Source organism: Salmo salar, chromosome 19, assembly GCF_965601325.2.
Source record: "Salmo salar chromosome 19, fSalSal1, whole genome shotgun sequence".
NCBI lineage: Eukaryota > Metazoa > Chordata > Actinopteri > Salmoniformes > Salmonidae > Salmo > Salmo salar.
Window position 1 is genome coordinate 81313375 of NC_138309.1, and position 27824 is coordinate 81341198.

At 45.4% G+C, this 27824-nt stretch overlaps 1 protein-coding gene across 1 annotated transcript in view; it reads right to left on the bottom strand.

The window, feature by feature from the left end:
* LOC106579629 (bone morphogenetic protein 7) overlaps positions 1 to 27824 on the bottom strand; it is a 55148-nt gene that overhangs the window by 1699 nt on the left and 25625 nt on the right. Inside the window, exons 2-6 of the mRNA XM_014159727.3 lie at positions 22039 to 22231; positions 14642 to 14790; positions 14069 to 14266; positions 2253 to 2329; positions 31 to 141 (exon numbers count right to left, since the gene is read on the bottom strand). Of these exons, the coding sequence (XP_014015202.2) occupies positions 31 to 141; positions 2253 to 2329; positions 14069 to 14266; positions 14642 to 14790; positions 22039 to 22231 (728 nt within the window). The remainder of the gene's footprint in view (positions 1 to 30; positions 142 to 2252; positions 2330 to 14068; positions 14267 to 14641; positions 14791 to 22038; positions 22232 to 27824) is intronic.

Consider the following 27824-nt stretch of genomic DNA (forward strand, 5'->3'; position numbering starts at 1 on the left):
CAGTTTTATAAGCCTTCTTGGACCACTCACCAGTGTCTGCACAATGGCATGGTTGGTGGCATTCATATGGGCGTTGAGGGGGAAGACACACTCTCCACCACAGTAGTTGGCAGCGTAGCCCTCAGGTGCAATGATCCAGTCCTGATACAATCACAAGAGGAAAACATTTGATATGGCTAACCAATCTGGACACAACAGGCATCATAATGGTCTACAGTGTGTTCAGCAGGCTCTGTGAATGGGACGCTGAGGCAGCAGGGGTACTGTGCATATGTCTCAGTGGAGGCTGCTTAGGGGTAGAACGCCTCATAGTAATGGCAACAAACGCATGGAAACCATGTGTTTGGAGTATTTGATATCATTCCACTCATTCAGCCATTACTATGAGCCGTTCTCCCCAATTAAGATGCCACCAACCTCCTGTGTGATATTTATTTGACTGACTGTTGAAGAGTTTGATAAAACAGTGGTCGTTCTGCAGTCGACACCGGCAGCAATGTCACTATACTGGCACGAGGTCCAAAGCACTGTGTTGTGTATCACTAGTTCTCTCCCTCAGTTTCAACTGGGTCTCCACATGTATCACTGTAGTTCTCTCCCTCAGTTTCAACTGGGTCTCTACATGTATCACTGTAGTTCTCTCCCTCAGTTTCAACTGGGTCTCTACATGTATCACTGTAGTTCTCTCCCTCAGTTTCAACTGGGTCTCTACATGTATCACTGTAGTTCTCTCCCTCAGTTTCAACTGGGTCTCTACATGTATCACTGTAGTTCTCTCCCTCAGTTTCAACTGGGTCTCTACATGTATCACTGTAGTTCTCTCCCTCAGTTTCAACTGGGTCTCTACATGTATCACTGTAGTTCTCTCCCTCAGTTTCAACTGGGTCTCTACATGTATCACTGTAGTTCTCTCCCTCAGTTTCAACTGGGTCTCTACATGTATCACTGTAGTTCTCTCCCTCAGTTTCAACTGGGTCTCTACATGTATCACTGTAGTTCTCTCCCTCAGTTTCAACTGGGTCTCTACATGTATCACTGTAGTTCTCTCCCTCAGTTTCAACTGGGTCTCCTAGGATGTATCACTGTAGTTCTCTCCCTCAGTTTCAACTGGGTCTCCTAGGATGTATCACTGTAGTTCTCTCCCTCAGTTTCAACTGGGTCTCCTAGGATGTATCACTGTAGTTCTCTCCCTCAGTTTCAACTGGGTCTCTACATGTATCACTGTAGTTCTCTCCCTCAGTTTCAACTGGGTCTCCTAGGATGTATCACTGTAGTTCTCTCCCTCAGTTTCAACTGGGTCTCCTAGGATGTATCACTGTAGTTCTCTCCCTCAGTTTCAACTGGGTCTCCTAGGATGTATCAGTGCAGGAAAATGTACAAATACCTGTGGAATCAGTCCTTTTTTGCCTCTCTCGCTCTCTCTCTCTCTCTCTGTGTGTGTGTCTCTCTGTGTGTGTGTGTGTGTGTGTGTGTGTGTGTGTGTGTGTGTGTGTGTGTGTGTGTGTGTGTGTGTGTGTGTGTGTGTGTGTGTGTGTGTGTGTGTAGGTATGTGTGTGTGTGTTTCTCTCTCTGTGTGTGTGTGTGTATGTGTGTCTCTCTCTCTCTGTGTGTGTGTGTGTTTATGTGTGTCTCTCTCTGTGTGTGTGTGTGTGTGTGTGTGTGTGTGTGTGTGTGTGTATGTGTGTGTGTTTCTCTCTCTCTGTGTGTGTTTCTCTCTCTCTGTGTGTGTGTGTGTGTGTGTGTGTGTGTGTGTGTGTGTGTGTGTGTGTGTGTGTGTGTGTGTGTGTCTGTGTGTGTGTGTGTGTGTGTGTGTGTGTGTGTGTGTGTGTGTGTGTGTGTGTGTGTGTGTGTGTTGGCACTTTCACTCTAGATGTCAGTACTGTCTTAACAGGGGGTTGATTGTTTTGCAGGACTACGTTGTTGCATGTTTTCCCCTCCATTAACCTGACTGAGTTCACAGGCCACTTAAACTCTTACAAAATGCCCAGAAATGCTTCTTTAAATGGTTATTAAAGCAGTATAAAAGCCTGTTTGTTAGTCTGCTGTCTTCTACCAAATGTCTTCATTGACCTTCTTTGACATGAGATTCTGGCCTTGTGTCTGTATTGTATTGGTAATGAGATGAACTACAGGTTGTTAACTCTCTTTCACTCTGGTCAAATGGGATACTTACACGTGGAATTATGGGTACTGTAGTCCCTCTTAGTCCAATAGTGTGTCACTGCATTACAGGGGGTGAGTTAGATGCTTACCTGCCAGCCCAGCTCCCGGAAGCTGACGTACAGCTCATGTCTCCTACAGGCTGTGTTATGGTCACTGCTGTTGTAATCTAAATGGGAAGAAAGAACTAGGAGGATAAGTCAGTGTTGAATCATAATCATATCCTCCTCCGCTCTCATATATCGGATTGGGTAGTGAATGATATGTGTCTGGCTGTAGTTCACAGTAACACGTGTTATAGTGTGTTTGGCTGTAGTTCAATGTAACACGTGTTATAGTGTGTTTGGCTGTAGTTCACAGTAACACGTGTTATAGTGTGTTTGGCTGTAGTTCAATGTAACACGTGTTATAGTGTGTTTGGCTGTAGTTCACAGTAACACGTGTTATAGTGTGTTTGGCTGTAGTTCAATGTAACACGTGTTATAGTGTGTTTGGCTGTAGTTCACAGTAACACGTGTTATAGTGTGTTTGGCTGTAGTTCACAGTAACACGTGTTATAGTGTGTTTGGCTGTAGTTCACAGTAACACGTGTTATAGTGTGTTTGGCTGTAGTTCACAGTAACACGTGTTATAGTGTGTTTGGCTGTAGTTCACAGTAACACGTGTTATAGTGTGTTTGGCTGTAGTTCACAGTAACACGTGTTATAGTGTGTTTGGCTGTAGTTCAATGTAACACGTGTTATAGTGTGTGTGGCTGTAGTTCAATGTAACATTTGTTATAGTGTGTTTGGCTGTAGTTCAATGTAACAAGTGTTATATTGTGTTTGGTTGTAGTTCAATGTAACACGTGTTATAGTGTGTTTGGCTGTAGTTCAATGTAACACGTGTTATAGTGTGTTTGGCTGTAGTTCACAGTAACATCATATGTTATGGTGTGTAATAGAGGATTTTAAGTGCCTCACACTCTCTTGAAGATAAATTCATTTGAAAGCGTGCCTAACTTAATTGGTCGGTGTTTGGGTGCATTGGGTTGGACACCGATGACAAGTGTGTTTATAACTGTCGTCCTCTCTCCACAGTTTGTTTTAATCATCTCCCTCTCGTCCCGCCCATCCACAGAGTCACAGAGTTAGGGACTCAGCGAGTGTCAACAGGTATGGTGTTTCAGAGGGGAAGGTCATTGCTGGCACGAGCCGGCGTTCTGAAGTCAAAACGGGTGACTCAGACTTTCCACTGACGACGTTCCACTTACAGATTATTTTTTTTTGCGTTCGCTCCCCCCCACCCACCCCCCTACTAAACAGAGAGACAGTGAGGACAGCTATGATTTCATTTTTTTTTTGCATACTTCCCCCCCCCTTCTTTATTAAACAGAAAGTGAGAAGAACCATGATATCAACACAGGGTGGCATCACTTCCTGTTGGCAAAGCTCCCCACCCAGGGGAAAGCCATCAGTGGGCGATGCCAGGTAGTCTAAGGCCCAGGTTGGCATCGGGGCAGGCAGAGAGGACCATCTCTTTGTGTGTGTGTCAAAGCAGCCACTTATAGACCCCCTCCTGCCCTGTCCCCTCCCTCCCCCCTGCCTTGGAGACCAGGACCTAGTCATTAAACCAGTTTATTTAGTTAGCTGGGTGTGGCGTGGTGTTGTACTAACTCACTACGCTTACTGTTCCATCCTATGACCAAGTGGCTCCACTCTCCGATTGATCAATGCCAGCAAGCGCTCTAAACAGTGCAGGCCTCTTACCAGGGCGTCAAAATAACCAATTTTATTTGTTTTGTTTCTCAGCGGGTCCACTTAGCCAGTCATTATTAGAGAACCATAATTTGGATTCATAACCGTAATGACATTATGATGTCATTACTAATTAGATTGAATTAAACATAAACAGAACAAGCCCAGAGACGTCACAACGTAAGGCGAGCAGAAAGAGAGAGAGAGTGAAAGTTGCCCTGAAACATGACAGTAAAAATAGCCTCCGCTCGCTTCTCATAGGAACAGGAAAGGCTTTAACATGAGAGCAGCAGTCACCTGACTGGGGGGGTTTAACTCACGCCAAGGAGGAGAACAGAAAAGGTGGTGTCTGGTTAGGAGGGCAGGGTCGAGAGGTCATCCTGGCCGTTACTGTCAGAGACCACTCAGGTGTTTCCCGTAGTTCCGATCGTCACATCGTTCTTTCCTGTCTGACTCTCTCTGTGTGTGTGTGTGTGTGTGTGTGTGTGTGCGTGTGTGTGTGTGTGTGTGTGTGTGTGTGTGTGTGTGTGTGTGTGCGTGCGTGTGTGTGTGTGTGCGTGCGTGTGTGTGTGTGTGCGTGTGTGTGTGTGTGTGTTCTCAGGGTGTCTGCTGATGATATGTTTAGATAAAGAAGGAGTGTAGCTACAGCATCTACCCTAACGTGAAGCAGGGCGGTCCTAGCCCATGTGTCTGTGTCCGTGGCCATGTTTTCTCTGGGTCACCCTGCCTGGCCTGTCAGCCCCCGGGCCGGTCTGGGTTTCCCACCACCTTGGCTGTGCCTCTGCAAGGTAAATATTTACAGAGATAAATCCGCTTCTCACTGAGGCCCTGGAGCCGATCCTGAGAGGGTACTTAACCCCTGTCCCCTGGGGCTAGTGTTCATCTCGCATGGCGAGATGTGACCCGACTTCACACAGACTCCCTCCCTGCCTGCCTCCACATACACAGGCCTTGCTGGCCTGTTTTACAGGTCCAGACATTCAGCTCCCAGGCAAATAACAGGGTTGGGATCGTGCCACTGAAACACCCTCCCTGCGCTGGGCAGCTGCTTTAACAAGCACCCTGGTACAGTTTGACATGTAGCAGGACACCGTCTGAAAGTGCTAAGGGGACCAGAGGACTGAGGTGACTAGGTGGAATGGTCTGATAGCGCACACACACACACACACACACACACACACACACACACACACACACACACACACACACACACACACACACACACACACACACACACACACACACACACACACACACACACACACACACACACACACACACACACACACACACACACACACACACACACACACACACACACACACACACCTTGCTTCCTCTCTGTCTTTACAGCCATCAGTATTTACAGTCAGGAGTCAGTTTAACAGAAAAAAAGCAGATATTTACTGTGGAGTTTCATTGAGTGTAAAGGCCAGGTTTGTGGTACCCACAAAGCACCTCTTCCTTCCTTCCTGTAAAATGTTATGCCACACAGCTACTGCTGAGCATGGATCCAAAGGGGCTTTTATACACTTCTAATCCTTAAGATTAGGGGGGTCCAACTAAACTAACATATGGAATTGTTTTAAGATGGTCATACCAATGCTCATTTAGCTATTTGATTTGGAATTGTAGGACCACTTTAGGTATAACAAAATAGTATGAACAAATTATTTGATGAAACATTGAATTTGGCCTTACTGCTATTAGCCCATAGAAACACATTGATTAACAGATTCATAAATGGAAAAACGCAGTTGAAAAATGTATCAAAAGGAAGTTTGTTTGAAAGTGTCTGTCCTATATCTGAGAGATATAAGAAATCAGGAAATTATTATTTTATTTTTGGCACTGAACAGTATCCATATATACAGTTCCAGTCAAAAGTTTGGACACGTACTCATTCAAGGTTTTTCTTAATTTTTACTATTTTCTTCATTGTAGAATAATATTGAAGACATCAAAACTATGAAATAACACATATGGAATCATGTAGTAACCAAAAAAGTGTTTTGGTTACTACATGAATCTCAAATATTTTATATTTGAGATTCTTCAAAGTAGCCACCCTTTGCCTTGATGACAGCTTTGCACACTCTTGGCATGTGTGGTTCCCACTGTGAAGCTGCTTTTCCTTCACTCTGCGGTCCAACTCATCCCAAATCATCTCAATTGGTTTGAGGTCGGGAAACTGTGGGGGCCAGGTCATCTGATGCAGCACTCCATCACTCTCCTTCTTGGTAAATTGCCCTTACACCGTGTTGGGTCATTGTCCTGTTGAAAAACAAATTATAGTCCCTGCTGTGGTAGCCATGCAGGTTAAGTGTGCCTTGAATTCTAAATAAATCACTGACAATGTCAACAGCAAAGCACCCCCACACCATAACACCTCCTCCTCCATGCTTTACGGTGGGAAATACACATGCAGAGATCATCCGTTCACCCACACCGCGTCTCACAAAGACGCAGCGGTAATAACCAAAAATCTCCAATTTGGACTCCAGACCAAAGGACAAATTTCCACCGGTCTAATGTCCATTGCTCATGTTTCTTGGCCCAAGCAAGTCTCTTCTTATTATTGGTGTCCTTTTCAGTAGGTCCTATGATTAAGTGTAGTCTGGCCCAGGGGTGTGAAGGTGAACGGAAAGGCTGGAGCAACGAACCGCCCTTGCTGTCTCTGCCTGGCCGGTTTCCCCTCTCTCCACTGGGATCCTCTGCCTCTACCCCTATTACAGGACCGGAGTCACTGGCTTACTGGTTTTCTTCCATGCCGTCCCTGGGGGGGGGGGGGGTGCGTCACTTGAGTAGGTTGAGTCACTGACGTGGTCTTCCTGTCTGGGTTGGCGCCCCCCTTTGGGTGTTGCCGTGGCGGAGATCTTTGTGGGCTATACTCGGCCTTGTCTCGGGATGGTAAGTTGGTGGTTGGAGATATACCTCCAATGGTGTGCAGGCTGTGGGTGGGGTTATATCCTACCTGTTTGGCCCTGTCCGGGGGTTTCATCGGATGGGGCCACAGTGTCTCCTGACCCCTCCTGTCTCAGCCTCCAGTATTTATGCTGCAGTAGTTTATGTGTCGGGGGGCTAGGGTCAGTCTGTCACATCTGGAGTATTTCTCTTGTCTTTTCCGGTGTCCTGTGTGAATTTAAATATGCTCTCTCTAATTCTCTCTTTTTCTCTTTCTTTCTTTCTCTTTCTCGGAGGACCTGAGCCCTAGGACCATGCCTCAGGACTACCTGGCTTGATGACTCCTTGCTGTCCCCAGTCCACCTGGCCGTGCTGCTGCTCCAGTTCCAACTGTTCTGCCTGCGGCTATGGAACCTTGACCTGTTCACCGGACGTGCTACCTGTCCCAGACCTGCTGTCCCAGACCTGCTGGAACCCTGACCTGTTCACCGGATGTGCTACCTGTCCCAGACCTGCTGTTTTCAACTCTCTAGAGACAGCAGGAGCGGTATAGATACTCTCAAAGATCGGCTATGAAAAAGGCAACTGACACTTACTCTTCTGTTACTGACTTGTTGCACCCTCGACAACTACTATGATTATTATTATTTTATGAACATTTGAACATCTTGGCCATGTGCTGTTATAATCTCCACCCGGCACAGCCAGAAGAAGACTGGCCACCCCTCATAGCCTGGTTCCTCTCTAGGTTTCTTCCTAGGTTTTGGCCTTTCTAGGGAGTTTTTCCTAGCCACCGTGCTTCTACACCTGCATTGCTTGCTGTTTGGGGTTTTTGGCTGGGTTTCTGTACAGCACTTTGAGATATCAGCTGATGTAAGAAGGGCTATATAAATAAATTTGATTTGATTTGACTTTAGTAGTGGTTTCTTTGCAGCAATTAGACCATGAAGGCCTGATTCACAGTCTCCTCTGAACAGCTGATGTTGAGATGTGTCTGTTACTTGAACTCTGTGAAGCATTTATTTGGGCTGCAATTTCTGAGGCTGGTAACTCTAATGAACTTATCCTCTGCAGCAGAGGTAACTCTGGGTCTTCCATTCCTGTGGCGAACCTCACGAGAGCCAGTTTCATCATAGCGCTTGATGGTTTTTGAGACTGCACTTGAAGAAACTTTCAAAGTTCTTGAAATGTTCTGTATTGACCGACCTTCATGTCTTAAAGTAATGATGGACTGTCATTTCCCTTTGCTTATTTAAACTCTGTTCTTGCCATAATATGGACTTGGTATTTTACCAAATAGGGCTATCTTCTGTTTACCCCCCCCCCCCCCCTTGTCACAACACAAATGATTGGCTCAAACACATTTAGAAGGAAAGAAGTTCCACAAATGTACTTTTAACAAGGCACACCTGTTAATTGAAATGCATTCCAGGTGACTACCTCATGAAGCTGGTTGAGAGAATGCCAAGAGTGTGCAAAGCTGTCATCAAGGAAAAGGGTGGCTATTTTGAAGATTCTCAAATATAACATATATTCTGATTTGTTTAACACTTTTTTGGTTACTACATGATTCCATATATGTTATTTCATAGTTTTGATGTCTTCACTATTATTCTACAATGTAGAAAATAGTAAAAAATAGAAAGAAAAACCCTTGAATGAGTAGGTGTGTCCAAACCTTTGACTGCTACTGTTCGGACGCTACAGACAGAGGTTTGCAGATAGGTGGTACCGACTTCAGATGAGTCCCGTTCAGACGCTACAGACAGAGGTTTGCAGATAGGTGGTACCGACTTCAGATGAGTCCCGTTCAGACGCTACAGACAGAGGTTTGCAGATAGGTGGTACCGACTTCAGATGAGTCCCGTTCAGACGCTACAGACAGAGGTTTGCAGATAGGTGGTACCGACTTCAGATGAGTCCCGTTCAGACGCTACAGACAGAGGTTTGCAGATAGGTGGTACCGAATTCAGATGAGTCCCGTTCAGGTACATTTGTGAGAAGACCAATTTTCAGGTTGTCTCCTGGTCTAACAAACACTCCTATAGCTTGGCCACCATCCACCGCAGATGCGGAAGGCCGCCATTGGTGGATGTGGTGGATTGAGACGCAGCCCATGCAAAGCAAAACAGATCTCTCTAGCTTAAACAGACGGATTTTGATGGCGGTTGTTTTATTATGCTAATTCAATTTCCACAGGGGCGCGGAGGTTGGGTTAACAGTTTTGACAAGGGAAAAGTCCATAAATAACATGTATCCCTTGTTATTCCAGAAATATAGAAGTCAATGGAGCAAATTACAACTGTTGCCGGGAGGGAAGTAAAGCATATGTGCAACATTAAATGGGTTCCTTCCACCAAAAGCCTCAATCTCTGCAACCACATATAGTAGTTCCACAGTTTATTCCCGAGACTTTCAAGGAAAAAAAAACAGAAGCCTTTTTAAAAATGGCTACTTTTCACAGTAGCAATTACGCAAGCCACTGTTCCTGTGGAGAGGCGGTGATGGAACACTGGGCTAATAGGCCGCGGCATTCCCAAAAGAACAGGGTCTTCCTAAAGAGAGAGAGAGAGAGAATGGGTCAGCCTCTCCAAACTCCCATGAAGACTTAAAAGAGAATTTCACTGTTGTCTGTCTGTGTCATCAGTGGGCGAACCTCTCTCTCTCCCTCCCTCCCTCTTCCACTGAAGTTTATCTTTCTTCCTGTCTTTCATCAGGGAGGTTATTAAACCCTCTGCGGAGCTTACTGATGTCTAATTACACCAACAGTCAACAAAGGAGAGACTGGAGGAGGAGACCCTGAGATGAAAACACACAGCTGGACAGCGCCATGTTATTAGAATTCTTTAAGCAATAATGTTAACTTGGTCAGTCTTTTAGCGAGTGGCTAATGACTGGCCTGGGTAATGACAGGTCTAAAGCCAGGAGCGGCTAGCCTGCAGTGATTCTCCTCTTGGATTGTCGTTAAAGGGCCAAGCCCGGCTTCCATTATGCCCCAAACCCCAAATGACCTTTAAAGGTATCGTATTGTTCTTCTTCTGTCTCCTTTCCAGTACAGTACAAACTTTTCCCCTCTCAAAGCAAGGCAGTGTGTACAGTATGTTCTGCTTGTGTTATTCTAGGGCAACTAATGCCAAGAGGACGCAGTTAACTGCCAAAATAAAGGAATCACCAACATAAAGTGTGTTAATAGGGCGTTGGGCCACCACGAGCCAGAACAGCTTCAATGGACCTTGGCATAGATTCTACAAGTGTCTGGAACTCTACTGGAGGGATGTGACACCATTATTCCACGAGAATTTCCATAATTTGGTGTTTTGTCGACGGTGATGGAAAACACTGTCTCATGCGCCCGCTCAAGAACCTCCCATAAGGGTTAAATTGGGTTGAGATCTGGTGACACACACACACACACACACACACACACACACACACACACACACACACACACACACACACACACACACACACACACACACACACACACACACACACACACACACACACACACACACACACACACACACACACACACACACACACACACACACACACACACACACACACACACACACACACACACACACACACACACACACACACACACACCCTATGCCCCCTTGAGACCCCTCTTTCACTACTGTCCCTGGTTCGAATCCATGCTGTATCACATCCGGCCGTGATTGCGAGTCCCATAGGGCAACGCACAGTTGACCCAGCGTCGTCTGGGTTTGGCCGGGGTAGACCTTCATTGTAAATAAGAATTTGTTCTTAACTGACATGCCTAGTTAAATAAAGGTTAAATAAAAACATTTTAAAAAATTCTAAGTCACTGAGATCTCTTCTTCTAGCCATGGTAACCATAATAATGGGCAACTGTGCGTTTTATACATGAGAGTAAATGTATCCCTCATTTACTAAAGTGTTTCCTTTATTTTGGCAGTTACCTGTATAACATGAAACCATGGTTATGTTCCAATATCCATACTTGCATACCACTTAGAATGAAGCAATGTATTGTGGGTATGTGGTATGCTAGTGTAAGCCTCTGACTTGTCTGTGGGCGTGTTGTATTCTGAAGCATACTATATTCTGGTGGCTATGCTACATTGATTTATTGATGTGAATTGTAAACTGTAAAGAAGGGACAATGTTGGTCCCAACAGATGCTAAACAATGAAGCACTGTCCCTATTTGTTTTTCTCTCAGAGCAGCACAGAGGAAGAATGCTTCAACCATCCATTCATCCATCCATTCATTCATCCTTCCTCTCTTCCTCAGAGCCTGTGAAGTGAGTGAGTGATGGGGTATTGGAACCATATGCCTCATAAGTCCTCCTCATCATAACCACGGCGATAGACGCTGCTGCTGTCGCAAGGGCCTCGCAACTTCCTGCGCAGGATCTAAATATTTACACTCTAGACATCCCAAGTGGCGAGGCAGAGAGGGATTGATGTTTTGGGTTACATAAAGTCCAATCCTTTAGGACACATTGGTTCAACAGATTGTCATCATAAGCTGGAGCACCAGCAGACTGGTCTGGGCCTGGGAGGCAGTTCAGTTCTGTTCTATTCTGCTCTGCTCTATTCTGTTCTATTCTTCTCTATTCTGTTCTGTCTGTTCCATTCTGTTCTATTCTGCTCTGTTCTGTTCTATTCTATTCTATTCTATTCTATTCTGTTCTGTTCTGTTCTGTTCTGCTCTGCTCTGTTCTGTTCTGTTCTGCTCTGTTCATTCTGCTCTGTTTTATTCTGCTCTGTTTTATTCTGCTCTTTTCTGTTCTGTCTGTTCCATTCTGTTCTATTCTGCTCTGTTCTGTTCTATTCTATTCTATTCTGCTCTGCTCTATTCTGTTCTATTCTGTTCTGTCTGTTCCATTCTGTTCTATTCTGCTCTGTTCTGTTCTATTCTATTCTATTCTATTCTATTCTGTTCTGTTCTGTTCTGTTCTGCTCTGCTCTGTTCTGTTCTGCTCTGCTCTGTTCATTCTGCTCTGTTTTATTCTGCTCTGTTTTATTCTGCTCTGTTCTGTTCTGTCTGTTCCATTCTGTTCTATTCTGCTCTGTTCTGTTCTGTTCTATTCTATTCTATTCTATTCTATTCTATTCTGTTCTGTTCTGTTCTGCTCTGCTCTGTTCTGTTCTGCTCTGCTCTGTTCATTCTGCTCTGTTTTATTCTGCTCTGTTTTATTCTGCTCTGCTCTGTTCTATTCTGCTCTGTTCTATTCTGCTCTGCTCTATTCTGCTTTATTCTGTTCTGTTCTGCTCTGTTCATTCTGCTCTGTTTTATTCTGCTCTGTTCTGTTCTATTCTGTTCTGTTCTATTCTGCTCTGTTTTATTCTGCTCTGTTCTGTTCTATTCTGTTCTGTTCTATTCTGCTCTGTTTTATTCTGCTCTGTTTTATTCTGCTCTGTTTTATTCTGCTCTGTTTTATTCTGCTCTGTTCTGTTCTATTCTGTTCTGTTCTATTCTGCTCTGTTTTATTCTGCTCTGTTTTATTATTCTCTGTTCTGTTCTATTCTGTTCTGTTCTGCTCTGCTCTGTTCATTCTGCTCTGTTTTATTCTGCTCTGTTCTATTCTTCTCTGTTCTGTTCTATTCTGCTCTGTTCTATTCTGTTCTGCTCTATTCTGCTTTATTCTGTTCTGTTCTGCTCTGTTCATTCTGCTCTGTTTTATTCTGCTCTGTTCTATTCTTCTCTGTTCTGTTCTATTCTGCTCTGTTCTATTCTGCTCTGTTCTATTCTGTTCTGCTCTATTCTGCTTTATTCTGTTCTGTTCTGCTCTGTTCTGTTCTGCTTTATTATATTCTGCTCTATTCTGTTCTATTCTGTTCTGCTCTATTCTGTTCTATTCTGCTCTGTTCTGTTCTATTCTGCTCTGTTCTATTCTGTTCTGCTCTATTCTGTTCTGTTCTATTCTGCTCTGTTCTATTCTGTTCTGCTCTATTCTGTTCTGTTCTATTCTGCTCTGTTCTATTCTGTTCTGCTCTATTCTGTTCTGTTCTATTCTGCTCTGTTCTGTTCTGCTCTGTTCTGTTCTGATCTTTTCTAAAGGTCTTTATCTAATGGACACTGCACAACTGAGAAGAGCATGGTTATAATGTACTAGAACTCGAATCCTACTCCTTACAGGCTACAATAAGAATGGATGGTTTGTGTGATGAACTGAACTCTGTATGTACATACATATGTACAGAGATGGAACCACAAACTCATAACTTCAGGTTCCCAGGGAAACAGTGATTGCTGCTGAGAGGACTAACCTGGTTAAATAAAGCTGAACTAACTTCCCACACTCCACAGTATGTTGTGTTGGGGGAAAGGAAGAAACTGTAGAGCTCCTGATTGGCATCATCCAACAACATCTCTAGCCTTTAGATGGTATCGCCTTCAAAACAGATGACGTGAAACCGAGGAGGTGAGGGAAATCACTTGAGCTGCTATTGTAACGTCAACGGTTAAGAAGCTAAGTAGCTGACCCCGTGGCCCTGGCCATGAAGGCTTAATGTTAGCCCGGTCCTCATCCATCAAATTAGGGCTGGGATCCGGCAGATATTAGCCACAAAGCCCTCTGAAACCGCAGCTCTTCCTGCTGTAAAATCACTGGGATCCTCCCTCACAAGGACAGCTTTATGTTCGGCAAAGGCTAACATTATGCTAACGTTATGAAACGGCCAGGGGTGAAGACAGAATTGGTAGCTGGATTAGAGCCTAATTGAATTGACCTGTTCATAACATCAGCCGCTAAGTACGGAGGGGGAAGTGGGGCTGAGGGAAGGTACTGTAAAGTGTACTCTCGAATGATGAGGTCATGCATCTAGGGATAGTTTCTCTCGCTCTCCGTCTCTCTTTTTTTCTCATTTGGAGAGCTGCCACTGATGTCCCCGTCAATGACAGCACACCTCACCACATTACACTGAAACCCGGGGCAGCGAGAGCTTCCCTGCTCGGCTTGGAGGTGTTTGGATATTGTAATGGGCTCTGCGTGATGTTGTGACGCTGTGCTCTGTGTGACGTTGTGATGTTGTGGGCTGGATGTTGTCTGGTGTGATATTGTGATGTTGTGGGTGTGATTTTGTGATGTTATGGGGCAGTTGTACAGTGCGGTTGGGTTTGATTGATGTTCTTACGGTAATAAATATGAACACATCCGAAACTTTCCAATACTGAATTGAGCAAAAATTCACACACCGGTACACCCTTTTCACACTACGGAGCTGTGATGAACTGGCCTGGTTGGGTGGGTGTTGAACAGACTATGGACACACCTGCTGGGCTGGGGCCCCTAGAGCCTCCTTCCTGGGGCTGCGTAGGGCGGTTGCGGTTCTTGTTGCGGTTCTTGTTGGTGGAGCGGGCGGTGCGGATGTGCACCTCGCTGACTTTAAAGAAGGCCACCATGAAGGGTTGCTTCTCCAGCCCTCCGTCACGCCCCACTAGTCCCGCCTCCTTGGAGCTGATGCTCCGCCCTGTTCCACAGAAGAGAGGAGCCGTCAATCACTTGGACATACTGAATGTGCTACAGTTTACTAAACATAACCTACAAGGGAGAGTATCATACACCTTGCACATATATTCTTGTGAAACATTTCTGCATTTGTCCTTTGATGGATGTTTAGTGTTCATTACGTATCAAATAGTTGACTTGCAAACATATCAACCTTTCCATTTCAGCATTGTGACAAGCCTAAAAAAGCCCCACTGTTCAGTATCGACTATTGTTTTCATTTCAAGATGAAAATTCTAAATTTAGTTAGCATGTTTCCAAAGTTAACTGTCAGCATGTTTGCAAAGTTAGCTGTTAGCAAAATATTTCTAATGTTAGCTGTTAGCATGGTGCTCACCGCTGCTGGTCTCCACTCTGATCTGGAGGCCCAGGTTGTAGTGAGGACTCATCACCCACAAGTTACTGGTGGCCAGGATGTCAAACTCCAGCCAGCCCTCCTCGGCTGCCCACAGCCTGCGAGACTCCAGCAAGAACAGGTCCGCCTCCCTGGATGCACAGTCACAACAAGCAGCCATGACTGAGGGCCAGCAGCTTTCCCATCTTTACAGAAGTATACATTAAACACTGGTACTCTACCATAACAGATACTGTAGTATATGTCAGTATGACTTTCATGTTTTCTTACAGCCTACATTCAGGGATTTTGGCACTGTACACTATGAAGATGATCCCTCTCTAATCCCTATACTGTATGGACCTACACTGAGTGGACAAAACATTAACACCTGTTTTATTTCATGACAGACTGACCAGTTGAATCCAGGTGAAACATATTGATGTCACTTGTTAAATCCACTTCAATCAGTGTAGATTAAGGGGAGGAGACTGGTTAAAACATTATTTTTAAGCCTTGAGACAATTGGTTGCGTATGTGTGCCATTCAGTGTGTGAATGGTCAAGACAAAATATTTAAGTGCCTTTGAATCAGGCATGGTATTAGGTGCCAAGTGCACCAGTTTGTGTCAAGAACTGCAACGCTGCTGGGTTCGTAACATCACACCACCACCACTCCCCTCCTCGACCTTACCCTACCCTCCCCTCCCTATAACTGTAGCTAGGTCTCAGGTGGAAAAGACAACCACAACCCGAGTCAGTGAGTGAGTGAGTGAGTGTGTGTGTGAGAGAGAGAGAGAGCAAGAAGAGAGAGAGGTTTGTCCCGTCCCCATTACTGTAATGACACAGCATGAGTCCGCTGGCCCCTCCCCGGGCCGCAGATCAAAGCCCACAATCACCCAGGTGTTCCGGGAATGCCCCTGCAGTCATGCATCGGCAGCCCCTCGTTATTTCTCGTTAATGAGCGCGTTTCTGAGGGCTTCCATATGAGGCCGTTCCCAGTGCCGCCCCCCCCCCCCCCCCCAGGCCGTTCCTAGTGCCCCCCTCAGGTAGTTCACACGTTGGGCGCAGCTTGGGTTCTGTGGGCCGGTGCTGAGTCATTCTGAATCGAGGCAGACATTTTAACACCCGTGTACCAGCAGGGGGTCCATCCGAGAGCCGTATGGGGGGCCGTGGCACTAAAGCCCTACTGTAAAGCCTCTAATTGACTACTTAAATGAATTGGAATAACGTCATAGGTCATACGTCAACGTTTTGTGTTTTTTTTGTTCCAATAAATCTCCTTTGCTGGGCCTGTCAAACGAATGTAGTTAAAAATGCAGCATATCTGGCTATTGTTTCGATGGCTTGTCCTGTTCTGACATACATTTAGCTTGAGACTGGTGACAAGACTTGGAAACAAAAGAATGGCCTCACAGTTCTCAAGAACACCATGTTAATTGGGTACTGAAAGATTGGGTGCTTTTGAGACATGATATGGAACTACACTACAAGTAAAAATTTTGGACACACCTACTCATTCAAGGGTTTTTCTTTATTTTTACTATTTTCTACATTGTAGCATAATAGTGAAGACATCAAAACTATGAAATAACACATGGAATCACATAGTAACCAAAAAGGTATTAAACAAATCAAAATATATTTTATATTTGAGATTCTTCAAAGTAGCCACCCGATGCCTTGATGACAGCTTTGCACACTCTTGGCATTCTCTCAACCAGCTTCAACTGAAATGCTTTTCCAACAGTCTTGAAGGAGTTCCCACATATGCTGAGCACTTGTTGGCTGCTTTTCCTTCACTCTGCGGTTCAATTCATCCCAAACCATCTCAATTGGGTTGAGATCAGGTGGTCATGGAGGCCAGGTCATCTGCTGCAGCACTCCATTACTCTCCTTCTTGGTCAAATAGCCCTTGCACAGCCTGGAGGTGTGTTGGGTCATTGTCCTGTTGAAAATCAAATGATAGTCCCACTAAGCGCAAACCAGATGGGATGGCATATCGCTGCCGAATGCTGTGGTAGCCATGCTGGTTAAGTGTGCCTTGAATTCAAAATAAATCACAGACAGTCTCACGAGCAAAGCACCCCCACACCATCACCACTCCTCCTCCATGCTTCACAGTGGAAACCACACATGTGGAGATCATCCCTTCACCTACTCTGCATCTCACAAAGACAAGGCAGTTGGAACCAAAATCTCAAATTTGGTCTCATCAGACCAAAGGACAGATTTCCACCGGTCTGACGTACATTACTCGTGTTTCTTGGGGCAGAATGACAGATTTGTACCTTGTCAGCTCAGGGATTCAATCCAGCAACCTTTCAGTTACTGGCCCAATCCTTGAACCAAATCAAATCAAATTGTATTGGTCACATACACATGGTTAGCAGATGTTAATGTGAGTGTAGCGAAATGCTTGTGCTTCTAGTTCTGACAATGCAGTAATATCTAACAAGTAATCTAGCAATTCCCCAACAACTACCTAATACACAAAAATCTAAAAGGGGTGAATGAGAATATGTACATATAAATATATGGATGAGCGATGGCCGAGCGGCATATGCAAGGTTCAATATATAACCACTAGGCTACCTGCCTAGTCGTTATATAGTTATGTTATTTGGTAAGGAAACAAACACATAGTGCCAAAGAAACCACCTCAATCAAGTAAATACTGCAGCATAAAACGCAACAGCTAATTCTGCAGCCTATTACTATAGCCGAGGGTCATAACAGAAGCCGGTAAACTGTAAACAAGGAGAACCCAGAGGTTGTAGACTCCCTGCTGACTTTGGATTTCAGAAGCAAGTTTTATATGACTTCAAGAACAACTGCCTATCTTGTAGCTTTTATGAAACTTCAGAAGATGTATTTTGGCAATGATATACAGTTGCACCTCTGTTCAGCCCTGCTTGCAAGCTTTCCCTACCCTGTGTACTTATTAAAGATTGGGAGCTATAATCAAAGCAATTACAACTTCCAAGACTTGAACCACTTACAAATGAATCTGTTTGTCAGCAAATGTGTTTTGCAAGCTGCACAAGTATTTAGGATTTGCAAGCACAAAGCACAAAGCGATGTTCTCGGATAGCCCACAAACCAAGCTATAATTTGCCTAAAGGTAAACATCCTCCTACGATAATACAGTAATTGGATATATATGGCCCCTTTAATCTCCAAATATCTCGCAAAATAAAAGTCTTTGCCTGCGGGCAGCAGAGCACAAACCGCCTATTGTGAAGAGAATGTGGCAGACAAGATCCTCATGATATAGACATAGAAACGCTTTCACGAAAACAAGAATCCAGCAAAAAACTTTAAAAATAGCAATTGTCTTTATGATTTTAATTGAATCGAGGTCTTACAGACTTGTAAATGACCAGAAACATATACAGCAAACGTAAGAATACAAATGCACCATTTGTATTATTATGACATGAAGAAAACAGATGCCCATCTTACAAAGGCCTGGGCCAAAAAGCATTTGGGACATATTATGAGACTCTTAGTGTCACGTCCTGACCAGTAAAGGGGTTATTTGTTATTGTAGTTTGGTCAGGACGTGGCAGGGGGTGTTTGTTTTATGTGGTTCGGGGTTTGTTGGGATATGTATTTATGTAAGAGGGGTGTTTGTTTTATGTGTTCCGGGGTTTTTGGGTATTGTTCTATGTTTTGTATTTCTATGGTTTTTCTATGTTGTGTATTTCTTTGTTGGCCTGGTATGGCTCTCAATCAGGAACAGCTGTACATCGTTGTTGCTGATTGGGAGTCATACATACTTTTTTCACCTGTCTTTTGTGGGAAGTTGTTTTTGCATTGCTGTGTGTAGCCTGCAATACTGTGCGTCCGTTCGTTTTCTTGTTTTGTTATTTAAGTGTTCAATAAAAGTTAAAATGAGCACTCAACCCGCTGCGCCTTGGTCTACTACATACGACGACCGTTACACTTAGTGACTTTTCCTTAAAAAGTGCATCGATGAACTCAATGCAGAATCTTACATCGTCTCCTACTGTTTTCAAAATATCAATACCATCCAGCTATTTTATTGTCTGTTGTATCCGAGTGGGATGTCTCTCCCAGCAGCAACAATGTAAATGCTTACCGTGTTTTGGTGCTGCTCTTTTTGGGACTCTAAAGTCAGGCTATTTTGGTAAGGCAATGTGGTCATGCCTCATTCTAGAGAAAATACATGGCAGAAAACCAGAGCTACGCTACCGTGTAATCAATGTCTGGAGAAGTACGTGTAGCTAAGACTTTCCTCTGCACACAGTACACATTATCCCTCATCTCGATAAGCTCAGGACTGACTAGGAGGACGGAGTAGCAGTATACAATATCCCTCATCTCGACAAGCTCAGGACTGACTAGGAGGACGGAGTAGCAGTATACATTATCCCTCATCTCGACAAGCTCAGGACTGACTAGGAGAACGGAGTAGCAGGAGATTGGGATGGTCTGACATCACATCTCAGGGTTCACTTAGTCTTGTCAGGTATTGTATCGTCTAATAGTTCCTCCATATCATCCCAGTGTTAGATCACTGGGAGAAGCTGAACCATATCATCCCAGTATTAGACAGATCACTGGAAGAAGCTGAACCATATCATCCCAGTATTAGACAGATCACTGGAAGAAGCTGAACCATATCATCCCAGTGTTAGATCACTAAGAGAAGCTGAACCATATCATCCCAGTATTAGACAGATCACTGGAAGAAGCTGAACCATATCATCCCAGTGTTAGATCACTAAGAGAAGCTGAACCATATCATCCCAGTATTAGACAGATCACTAAGAGAAGCTGAACCATATCATCCCAGTATTAGACAGATCACTGGAAGAGGCTGAACCATATCATCCCAGTGTTAGACAGATCACTGGAAGAAGCTGAACCATATCATCCCAGTATTAGACAGATCACTGGAAGAAGCTGAACCATATCATCCCAGTGTTCGACAGATCACTGGAAGAAGCTGAACCATATCATCCCAGTGTTAGACAGATAACTAAGAGAAGCTGAACCATATCATCCCAGTGTTAGACAGATCACTGGAAGAAGCTGAACCATATCATCCCAGTGTTAGACAGATCACTGGGAGAAGCTGAACCATATCATCCCAGTATTTGACAGATCACTGGAAGAAGCTGAACCATATTATCCCAGTGTTAGACAGATCACTAAGAGAAGCTGAACCATATCATCCCAGTGTTAGACAGATCACTAAGAGAAGCTGAACCATATCATCCCAGTGTTAGACAGATCACTGGGAGAAGCTGAACCATATCATCCCAGTGTTAGACAGATCACTAAGAGAAGCTGAACCATATCATCCCAGTGTTAGACAGATCACTGGGAGAAGCTGAACCATATCATCCCAGTGTTAGACAGATCACTAAGAGAAGCTGAACCATATCATCCCAGTGTTAGACAGATCACTGGAAGAGGCTGAATCATATCATCCCAGTGTTAGACAGATCACTAAGAGAAGCTGAACCATATCATCCCAGTGTTAGACAGATCACTGGAAGAGGCTGAACCATATCATCCCAGTGTTAGACAGATCACTAAGAGAAGCTGAACCATATCATCACAGTGTTAGACAGATCACTAAGAGAAGCTGAACCATATCATCCCAGTGTTAGACAGATCACTAAGAGAAGCTGAACCATATCATCCCAGTGTTAGGTCACTGGGAGAAGCTGAACCATATCATCCCAGTATTAGATCACTGGGAGAAGCTGAACCATGTGGAAATCTGAGAGGATTCCAGAGTTCTGTCTTTGTCCTATATATGATTCTATGGAGGATTCTGCCTCAGCGGCACTCACAAATACTATACATCTATATCAATCAATCACATTTTATTTGTCACCTGCCCTGAATACAACAGGTGTAGACTTTACTGTGAAATGCTTACTTACGAACCCTTTCCCAACAATGCAGAGTTAAAAAGTAAGAAAATGAGGAACAAAAAATATATATATAATAAAGAAAATAGTAACACAATATCTATACCTCAAAGTCACAACATTACCAAAAAAGTGTATGGACTCCTGCTCGTCAAACATTTCATTCCAAAATCATGGGCATTAATATGGTTCCCCCTTTGCTGCTATAACAGCCTCCACTCTTCTGGGAAGGCTTTCCACTAGATGTTGGAACATTGCTCCAGGGACTTCAGCCACAAAAGCATTACTATGGTCGGGCACAGATCTTGGACGATTAGGCCTGGCTCGCAGTCTACGTTCCAATTCATCCGAAAGGTGTTTGATGGGGTTGAGGTCAGGGCTCCGTGCAGGCCAGTTCTTCCACAATGATCTCAACAAACCAGTTCTATGTGGACCTCTCTTTGTGCACAGGGGCATTGTCATGCTGAAACAGGAAAGTGCCTTCCCCAAACTGTTGCCCCAAAGTTGGAATCACAGAATCGTCTAGAATGTCATCATATGCAGCGTTAAGATTGCCCTTCACTGGAACTAAGGGGCCTAGCCCGAACCATGAAAAACAGCCCCAGACCATTATTCCTCCTCCAACAAACTTTACAGTTGGCACTATTCATTAGTGCAGGTAGCATTCTCCTGGCATCCACCAAACCCAGATTCATCCATTGGACTGACAGATGGTGAAGCGTGATTAGTCACTCCAGAGAACGCGTTTCCACTGCTCCAGAGTCCAATGGCAGTGAGCTTTACACCACTCCAGCCAATGCTTGGCATTGCACATGGTGATCTTAGGCTTGTGTGCAGCTGCTCGGGCCATGGAAACCCATTTCATGAAGCTCCCGATGAACAATTATTGTGCTGACATTGCTTCCCAGAGTCAGTTTGGAACTCGGTAGTGAGTGTTGCAACCGAGGACAGACAATTTGAAAGCGCTACGCTCTTCAGCACTCGCCAGTCCCGTTCTGTGAGCTTGTGTGGCCTGCCACTTCGCGACTGAGCCGTTGTTGCTCCTAGATGTTTCCACTTCAAAATAACAGCACTTACAGTTGACCCGGGGCATACATTTGATGAAATTACTTGTTGGAAAGGTGGCATCCTATGACGGTGCCACGTTGAAAGTCACTGAGCTCTTCAGTAAGGCCATTCTACTGCCAATGTTTGTCAATTGATATTGCATGGCTTAGTGCTCGATGAAATATACACCTGACATAGCCAAATCCACTCATTTGAAGGGGTTTCTACATACTTTTGTATATATAGTGTATATACCATTACTGTGATAGCATGACTTCAACACTATAAAGCAGTACAACAAGCTAGCTCTGATATAAACCCATGTATATATCAATAGCAAGCAGCAAGCTATTAAACTGTGAAAAGGGCCTGATGAGATTATCCTATTGTCATCAGATTGACATGTAAGGACTGGACTGTGTGTGTGTGCAGTGTGTCTTACCTGTTGGGGTGCTCCTGCACCACTTGGTAGACGCTGAGCAGGAGGGTCTCGTTGATGACGACTTGGTTTGCACACTCCTTGTAGAGGCGTAACTCGGAGGCGGTGACGGCCTCGCCCTCGGGGATCTGGGACAGGTTGAACTTGAACTCTTTGTGGTGCATTCTGTGTGGCGACAGCTCTCTGTCATACTCCACTGGCAAACACACAGGGCAGAGACATAAGTTAGAGCCATACATGCGTACTGTACATCAGATTACCATATGTATATACAACATCATTGGGTAGAACTTGCTGAGACGCACAACAGTCAAAACCAAGGAATTTAAATGAACAGGAGAGATACCTGACCGCAGGATGACTTTTGATGTTTCTTGTATCCCTACGCACCCATTCGTTTACAATGTACAATTAGTTTACACTGTACAATTCGTTTACATAGAGGCATAGTGTTGGGTTTCGTCCTTCAAAGTCTGCGGATGTAAACACGTGTTTCTTTTTTTTTTTAACTGATTTTGAGTCGTCTAGCTAATGAGGCCACACACAGGATGTGCTGTGGGATGTTAGCATGGAGCTCAGCTAGCATAACAAACAGGCGTCTACCTGAAGAGGCCACACAACAATGTGCTGTGGGATGTTAGCATGGAGCTCAGCTAGCATAACAAACAGGCTTCAACCTGAAGAGGCCACACAAGGATGTGCTGTGGGATGTTAGCATGGAGCTCAGCTAGCATAACAAACAGGCGTCGACCTGAAGAGGCCACACAACAATGTGCTGTGGGATGTTAGCATGGAGCTCAGCTAGCATAACAAACAGGCTTCGACCTGAAGAGGCCACACAAGGATGTGCTGTGGGATGTTAGCATGGAGCTCAGCTAGCATAACAAACAGGCGTCGACCTGAAGAGGCCACACAAGGATAGACGTTAACAGTAAAAATGACTTCCGCATGCAGTTAGTTACTTAGACGTTGTAAATATTCCTATGCAGTTAAGTGATTGATGGATATCTCATTCACAGACAACACTGAGGTTCCACCATAAAACGAGTTTCAAAGCATCACATTTAGACTAATAGGGTTGTGGCTTACTGTTTCCTTAAATAAATCCCCTGTTATTGTCTACAGTGAAAGCCCATGATTTCAGAGCTGTAAACTCGGTCTGTGTGTTCTAACGACCACTTCAGAGGCTACAAATTACAAAAACCAACTATTACCTCCCCACATAGCTTCCTTCTTTCAATTGCAACATGCGTTGCAATAATAATGTGTTCCCCAAGGAAATGGTTCCCATTTCGCTCTGAGACTTCCCCACAATAAAGCCACTTTCCCTGCAGTTCAATACAACACACAGAGAGAGAGAGAGAGAGAGAGGGAGAGAGAGAGAGGGGGAAAGAGAAAGAGAGAAAGGTTGAGGGGGAGGGAGAGAGAGAGAGAGAGAGAGGATGAAGCAATAACCAGTGTGCCCCCAGCTTTCCTGCCTCTAACCATGCTCAGTCACACACAAACACACACACTTTCTCTCACCACACACACTGTCACCAATTCACCATCACCCTCTAGTTCCCAGGGCTGGATTCACTGGCTGTGTGTTTTCTGCCACATCAGTACAAGGCCAGCCGGATGCCTCACAACTCAGTCTTGATGGAGTATCCTGTTCCACTCTTCCGCTCTGAACAGATTTCCATGCAGCAATCCCGTGTGAGATTCAGACATAGAGCCCACACTTCACCTCCGCCACGCCAACCCTCCCCAACAAATCTGAGCAGTAAATTAAATGGTAGAGCAGGGATTTGGAGGGAGGGGGGGGGGGGGGCTATGGGAGGGGTTCAGTACTATAGTATAAAGATTCTTCCCTGTTTGATCAATTACAATAGTGTCACTCCTAGAGACATTACATTAGGGAGTCACCCCCCCCCCGGCCTCCTCCTTATCCCCTGTCCCTCTCCGGCATATGTGTTCCCAATTAGGGAGGAGATTCACTTTGGAGGGTCTCACGGGGAGTAGAGAACAGTACGCTGTGGGACCCCCGTTCCCATCTCACTACTGAGGCTTTAATTGACTGACTAATCCTGGCCAATACGCCCCTGGTCAGACAGCAGCACAGCTACAAAGACAAGCAGCACCCTGGAGATGGTGACACTCTTCTTTAAGTTTAGGGTTTACCAGAGCTCATCCCCTTAGAGATGAACATCCCCCCCTCCACACAATCACTTTCAGCATTTACCTGAGGTCAACCACTTACACACACGCGCACACATAAAGTACACACATACACATACACCAAAATACAAGCACGCCCACACCCTCAGCACAGCGGGGCTCATCCCAGCCCTCAGCCTCGTCCTAGATCACACCACGGAGGATAAGGGAGTGTGGTTCTAGATCACACCACGGAGGATAAGGGAGTGTGGTTCTAGATCACACCACGGAGGATAAGGGAGTGTGGTTCTAGATCACACCACGGAGGATAAGGGAGTGTGGTTCTAGATCACACCACGTAGGATAAGGGAGTGTGGTTCTAGATCACACCACGGAGGATAAGGGAGTGTGGTTCTAGATCACACCACGGAGGATAAGGGAGTGTGGTTCTAGATCACACCACGGAGGATAAGGGAGTGTGGTTCTAGATCACACCACGGAGGATAAGGGAGTGTGGTTCTAGATCACACCACGTAGGATAAGGGAGTGTGGTTCTAGATCACACCACGGAGGATAAGGGAGTGTGGTTCTAGATCACACCACGGAGGATAAGGGAGTGTGGTTCTAGATCACACCACGGAGGATAAGGGAGTGTGGTTCTAGATCACACCACGGAGGATAAGGGAGTGTGGTTCTAGATCACACCACGTAGGATAAGGGAGTGTGGTTCTAGATCACACCACGTAGGATAAGGGAGTGTGGTTCTAGATCACACCACAGAGGATAAGGGAGTGTGGTTCTAGATCACACCACAGAGGATAAGGGAGTGTGGTTCTAGATCACACCACATAGGATAAGGGAGTGTGGTTCTAGATCAAACCACAGAGGATTAGGGAGTGTGGTCCTAGATCACACCATGGATAAGGGAGTGTGGTTCTAGATCACACCATGGATAAGGGAGTGTGGTCCCAGATCACACCATGGATAATAAGGGAGTGTGGTCCCAGATCACACCATGGATAATAAGGGAGTGTGGTCCCAGATCACACCATGGATAATAAGGGAGTGTGGTCCCAGATCACACCATGGATAAGGGAGTGTGGTCCCAGATCACACCATGGATAAGGGAGTGTGGTCCCAGATCACACACCCATTCCACCATTAACACACCCCTTCCCCCACTAACACACCTGTTCCCCCACTAACACACCCGTTCCCCCACTAACACACCTGTTCCCCCACTAACACACCTGTTCCCCCACTAACACACCCGGTCCCCCACTAACACACCTGTTCCCCCACTAACACACCTGTTCCCCCACTAACACACCTGTTCCCCCACTAACACACCCCTTCCCTCACTAACACACCTGTTCCCCCACTAACACACCTGTTCCCCCACTAACACACCCGTTCCCCCACTAACACACCCCTTCCCCCACTAACACACCCCTTCCCCCATTAACACACCCCTTCCCCCACTAACACACCTCTTCACCCAAGGGCCCGTGTTAGCGGGGGCCTGAGCGAGGGGTCGCGGTATTCCAAATGACTTTACAACTCCCACTTAGCACCCACGGGTTAAAGATGGAGGCTTGAAACGCAATGGTCCATCGAGCTTTTCAAGACTGAATTCAAAGAGAAGTGTTCTCCAACACATGCTGTTTAGATCAGCCAGAGAACATCCATCTTGATTTAAACTGAACTGAGATCTAGAGGGAAAATGGAAATTGGGATTAGTAGAGATTGAGATGCTTCTTCTGAGCGTTAGCCACGTCTTGCTAACAGCAGTTGGTGGAGACAGAGCAGTGTGTGTAGGGTCTGAGGGAGCTGGGAGAGTTAGGGTGGGCTGACCAGATGCAGAACTCCAGCACAGAGAGCGTGGTCACATGCTGGAGCACAACCACAGTGTGTGGTCACAAAGACAGTGCAAGTTTATGCACATACACACACACATCCATCGATCATACGCACGTGCGCACACCCACATACACACAAACACACACACACAGGCAGTGGAAAAGTACACGGAGCAGCCCTAGAGACAGTGGGACCTGTGAAAGTATGCTGCAGACCTGATAACGCAATGGTGGGCGAAGATGGTGGGCGATACGACCAACAGAGAAAGAGATAAAAAGGGACAAGGAAATAGAGGAGAGAAGAAGAAGAAGAAGCAGAAGAAGAAAGGGATTCTGGAAAGCTCTAATTGGTGCCTGTTTTCACGTTTCCACCTGCGCAACTTGTGGCTTCAGGGTCCTGGTGCTTTTGTCATCAGCCCCCACACAGTCTGGATGCTCTCCAGCCTCGGCACAGATACTAGTGTGAAATGACACAGAGGAAACTAAATGGGATACGCAACTCCAGGAGAGGAAGGGAGAGAGACAGAGAGAGAGAGACAGAGAGAGAGAGACAGAGAGAGAGAGATGGAGAGAGACAGAGAGAGAGAAAGAGAGAGATGGAGAGAGACAGAGAGAGAGAGAGAGAAAGAGAAAGAGAGAGAAGAAAGAGAGAGAAGAAAGAACAAAAGAACGAAAGAAAGAACGAAAGAACGAAAGAAAGAAAGAAAGAAAGAAAGAAAGAAAGAAAGAAAGAAAGAAAGAAAGAAAGAAAGAGAAAGAGAGAGAGAGGATACAATGAGAAAATAAACCAAAATGAGAAAGATTCAATAAAATTAATTGAGGTCTGTTGACCTGTTTGTCATAGACTGAGTGAATTCAGGAAAAGTCTGGTACACAGAAGAAAAGGTTAAGGAATGACAGAAAAGACAAGACAGAAGGAGGTAAAAGAAAAGAGAGGGAGGGAGCTGAGAGCACAGAGGAGACAGTGTCTGAAGTGTTAAGAAGGACCGTGCTGACGCTGAGGGAAAGGGAGACGGAGAGGTGGGCGGATGGTCAGGAGGCTCTGTGGTCAGTGGTCAACGGCGTCTCTCACTCTATGTGTTTTCCATCCAGTCCCCATCCAGTCCCCCATCCAGTCCCCCATCCAGTCCCCATCCAGTCCCCATCCAGTCCCCCATCCAGTCCCCCATCCAGTCCCCCATACAGTCCCCATCCAGTCCCCCATCCAGTCCCCCATCCAGCCCCCCATCCAGCCCCCCATCCAGTCCCCTTCCATTTAATCCCTCAGTTCACATCCAGTCTTTTCCCTCCCCGCCTGCAACCGCAAAGAAAAACAAGGTCTGTCTCCCCCACAGCACTGCTCCTCAGGCCAGCTAGTAGCTACACACCTCCACGACCCCCTCCCAAACCAATGAGGCGCTGTAGCAAAGTGTGGTGGTTAACACTCAGTGGATAGCAGGTCTCTAAAAGCGGCTTTGGGGAGGTCTGTGTGTTAATGCCAGTGAGTTTCAGCTGAGTAATGGTTTGACAACATGAGGGTTAAGGGGAGAGCTAGCCCAGCAGTGTTCAGGTTAAGGGGAGAGCTAGCCCAGCAGTGTTCAGGTTAAGGGGAGAGCTAGCCCAGCAGTGTTCAGGTTAAGGGGAGAGCTAGCCCAGCAGTGTTCAGGTTAAGGGGAGAGCTAGCCCAGCAGTGTTCAGTCAGGGTTGCTCAAGTCGGCAGGGGAGACCGATTGTTTATGTTAGTAAATCCTCACAGTAAGAAGGTTTTACTTGGGGTACTATCACTCTGATAAAGATGTTTGAATCCATGGA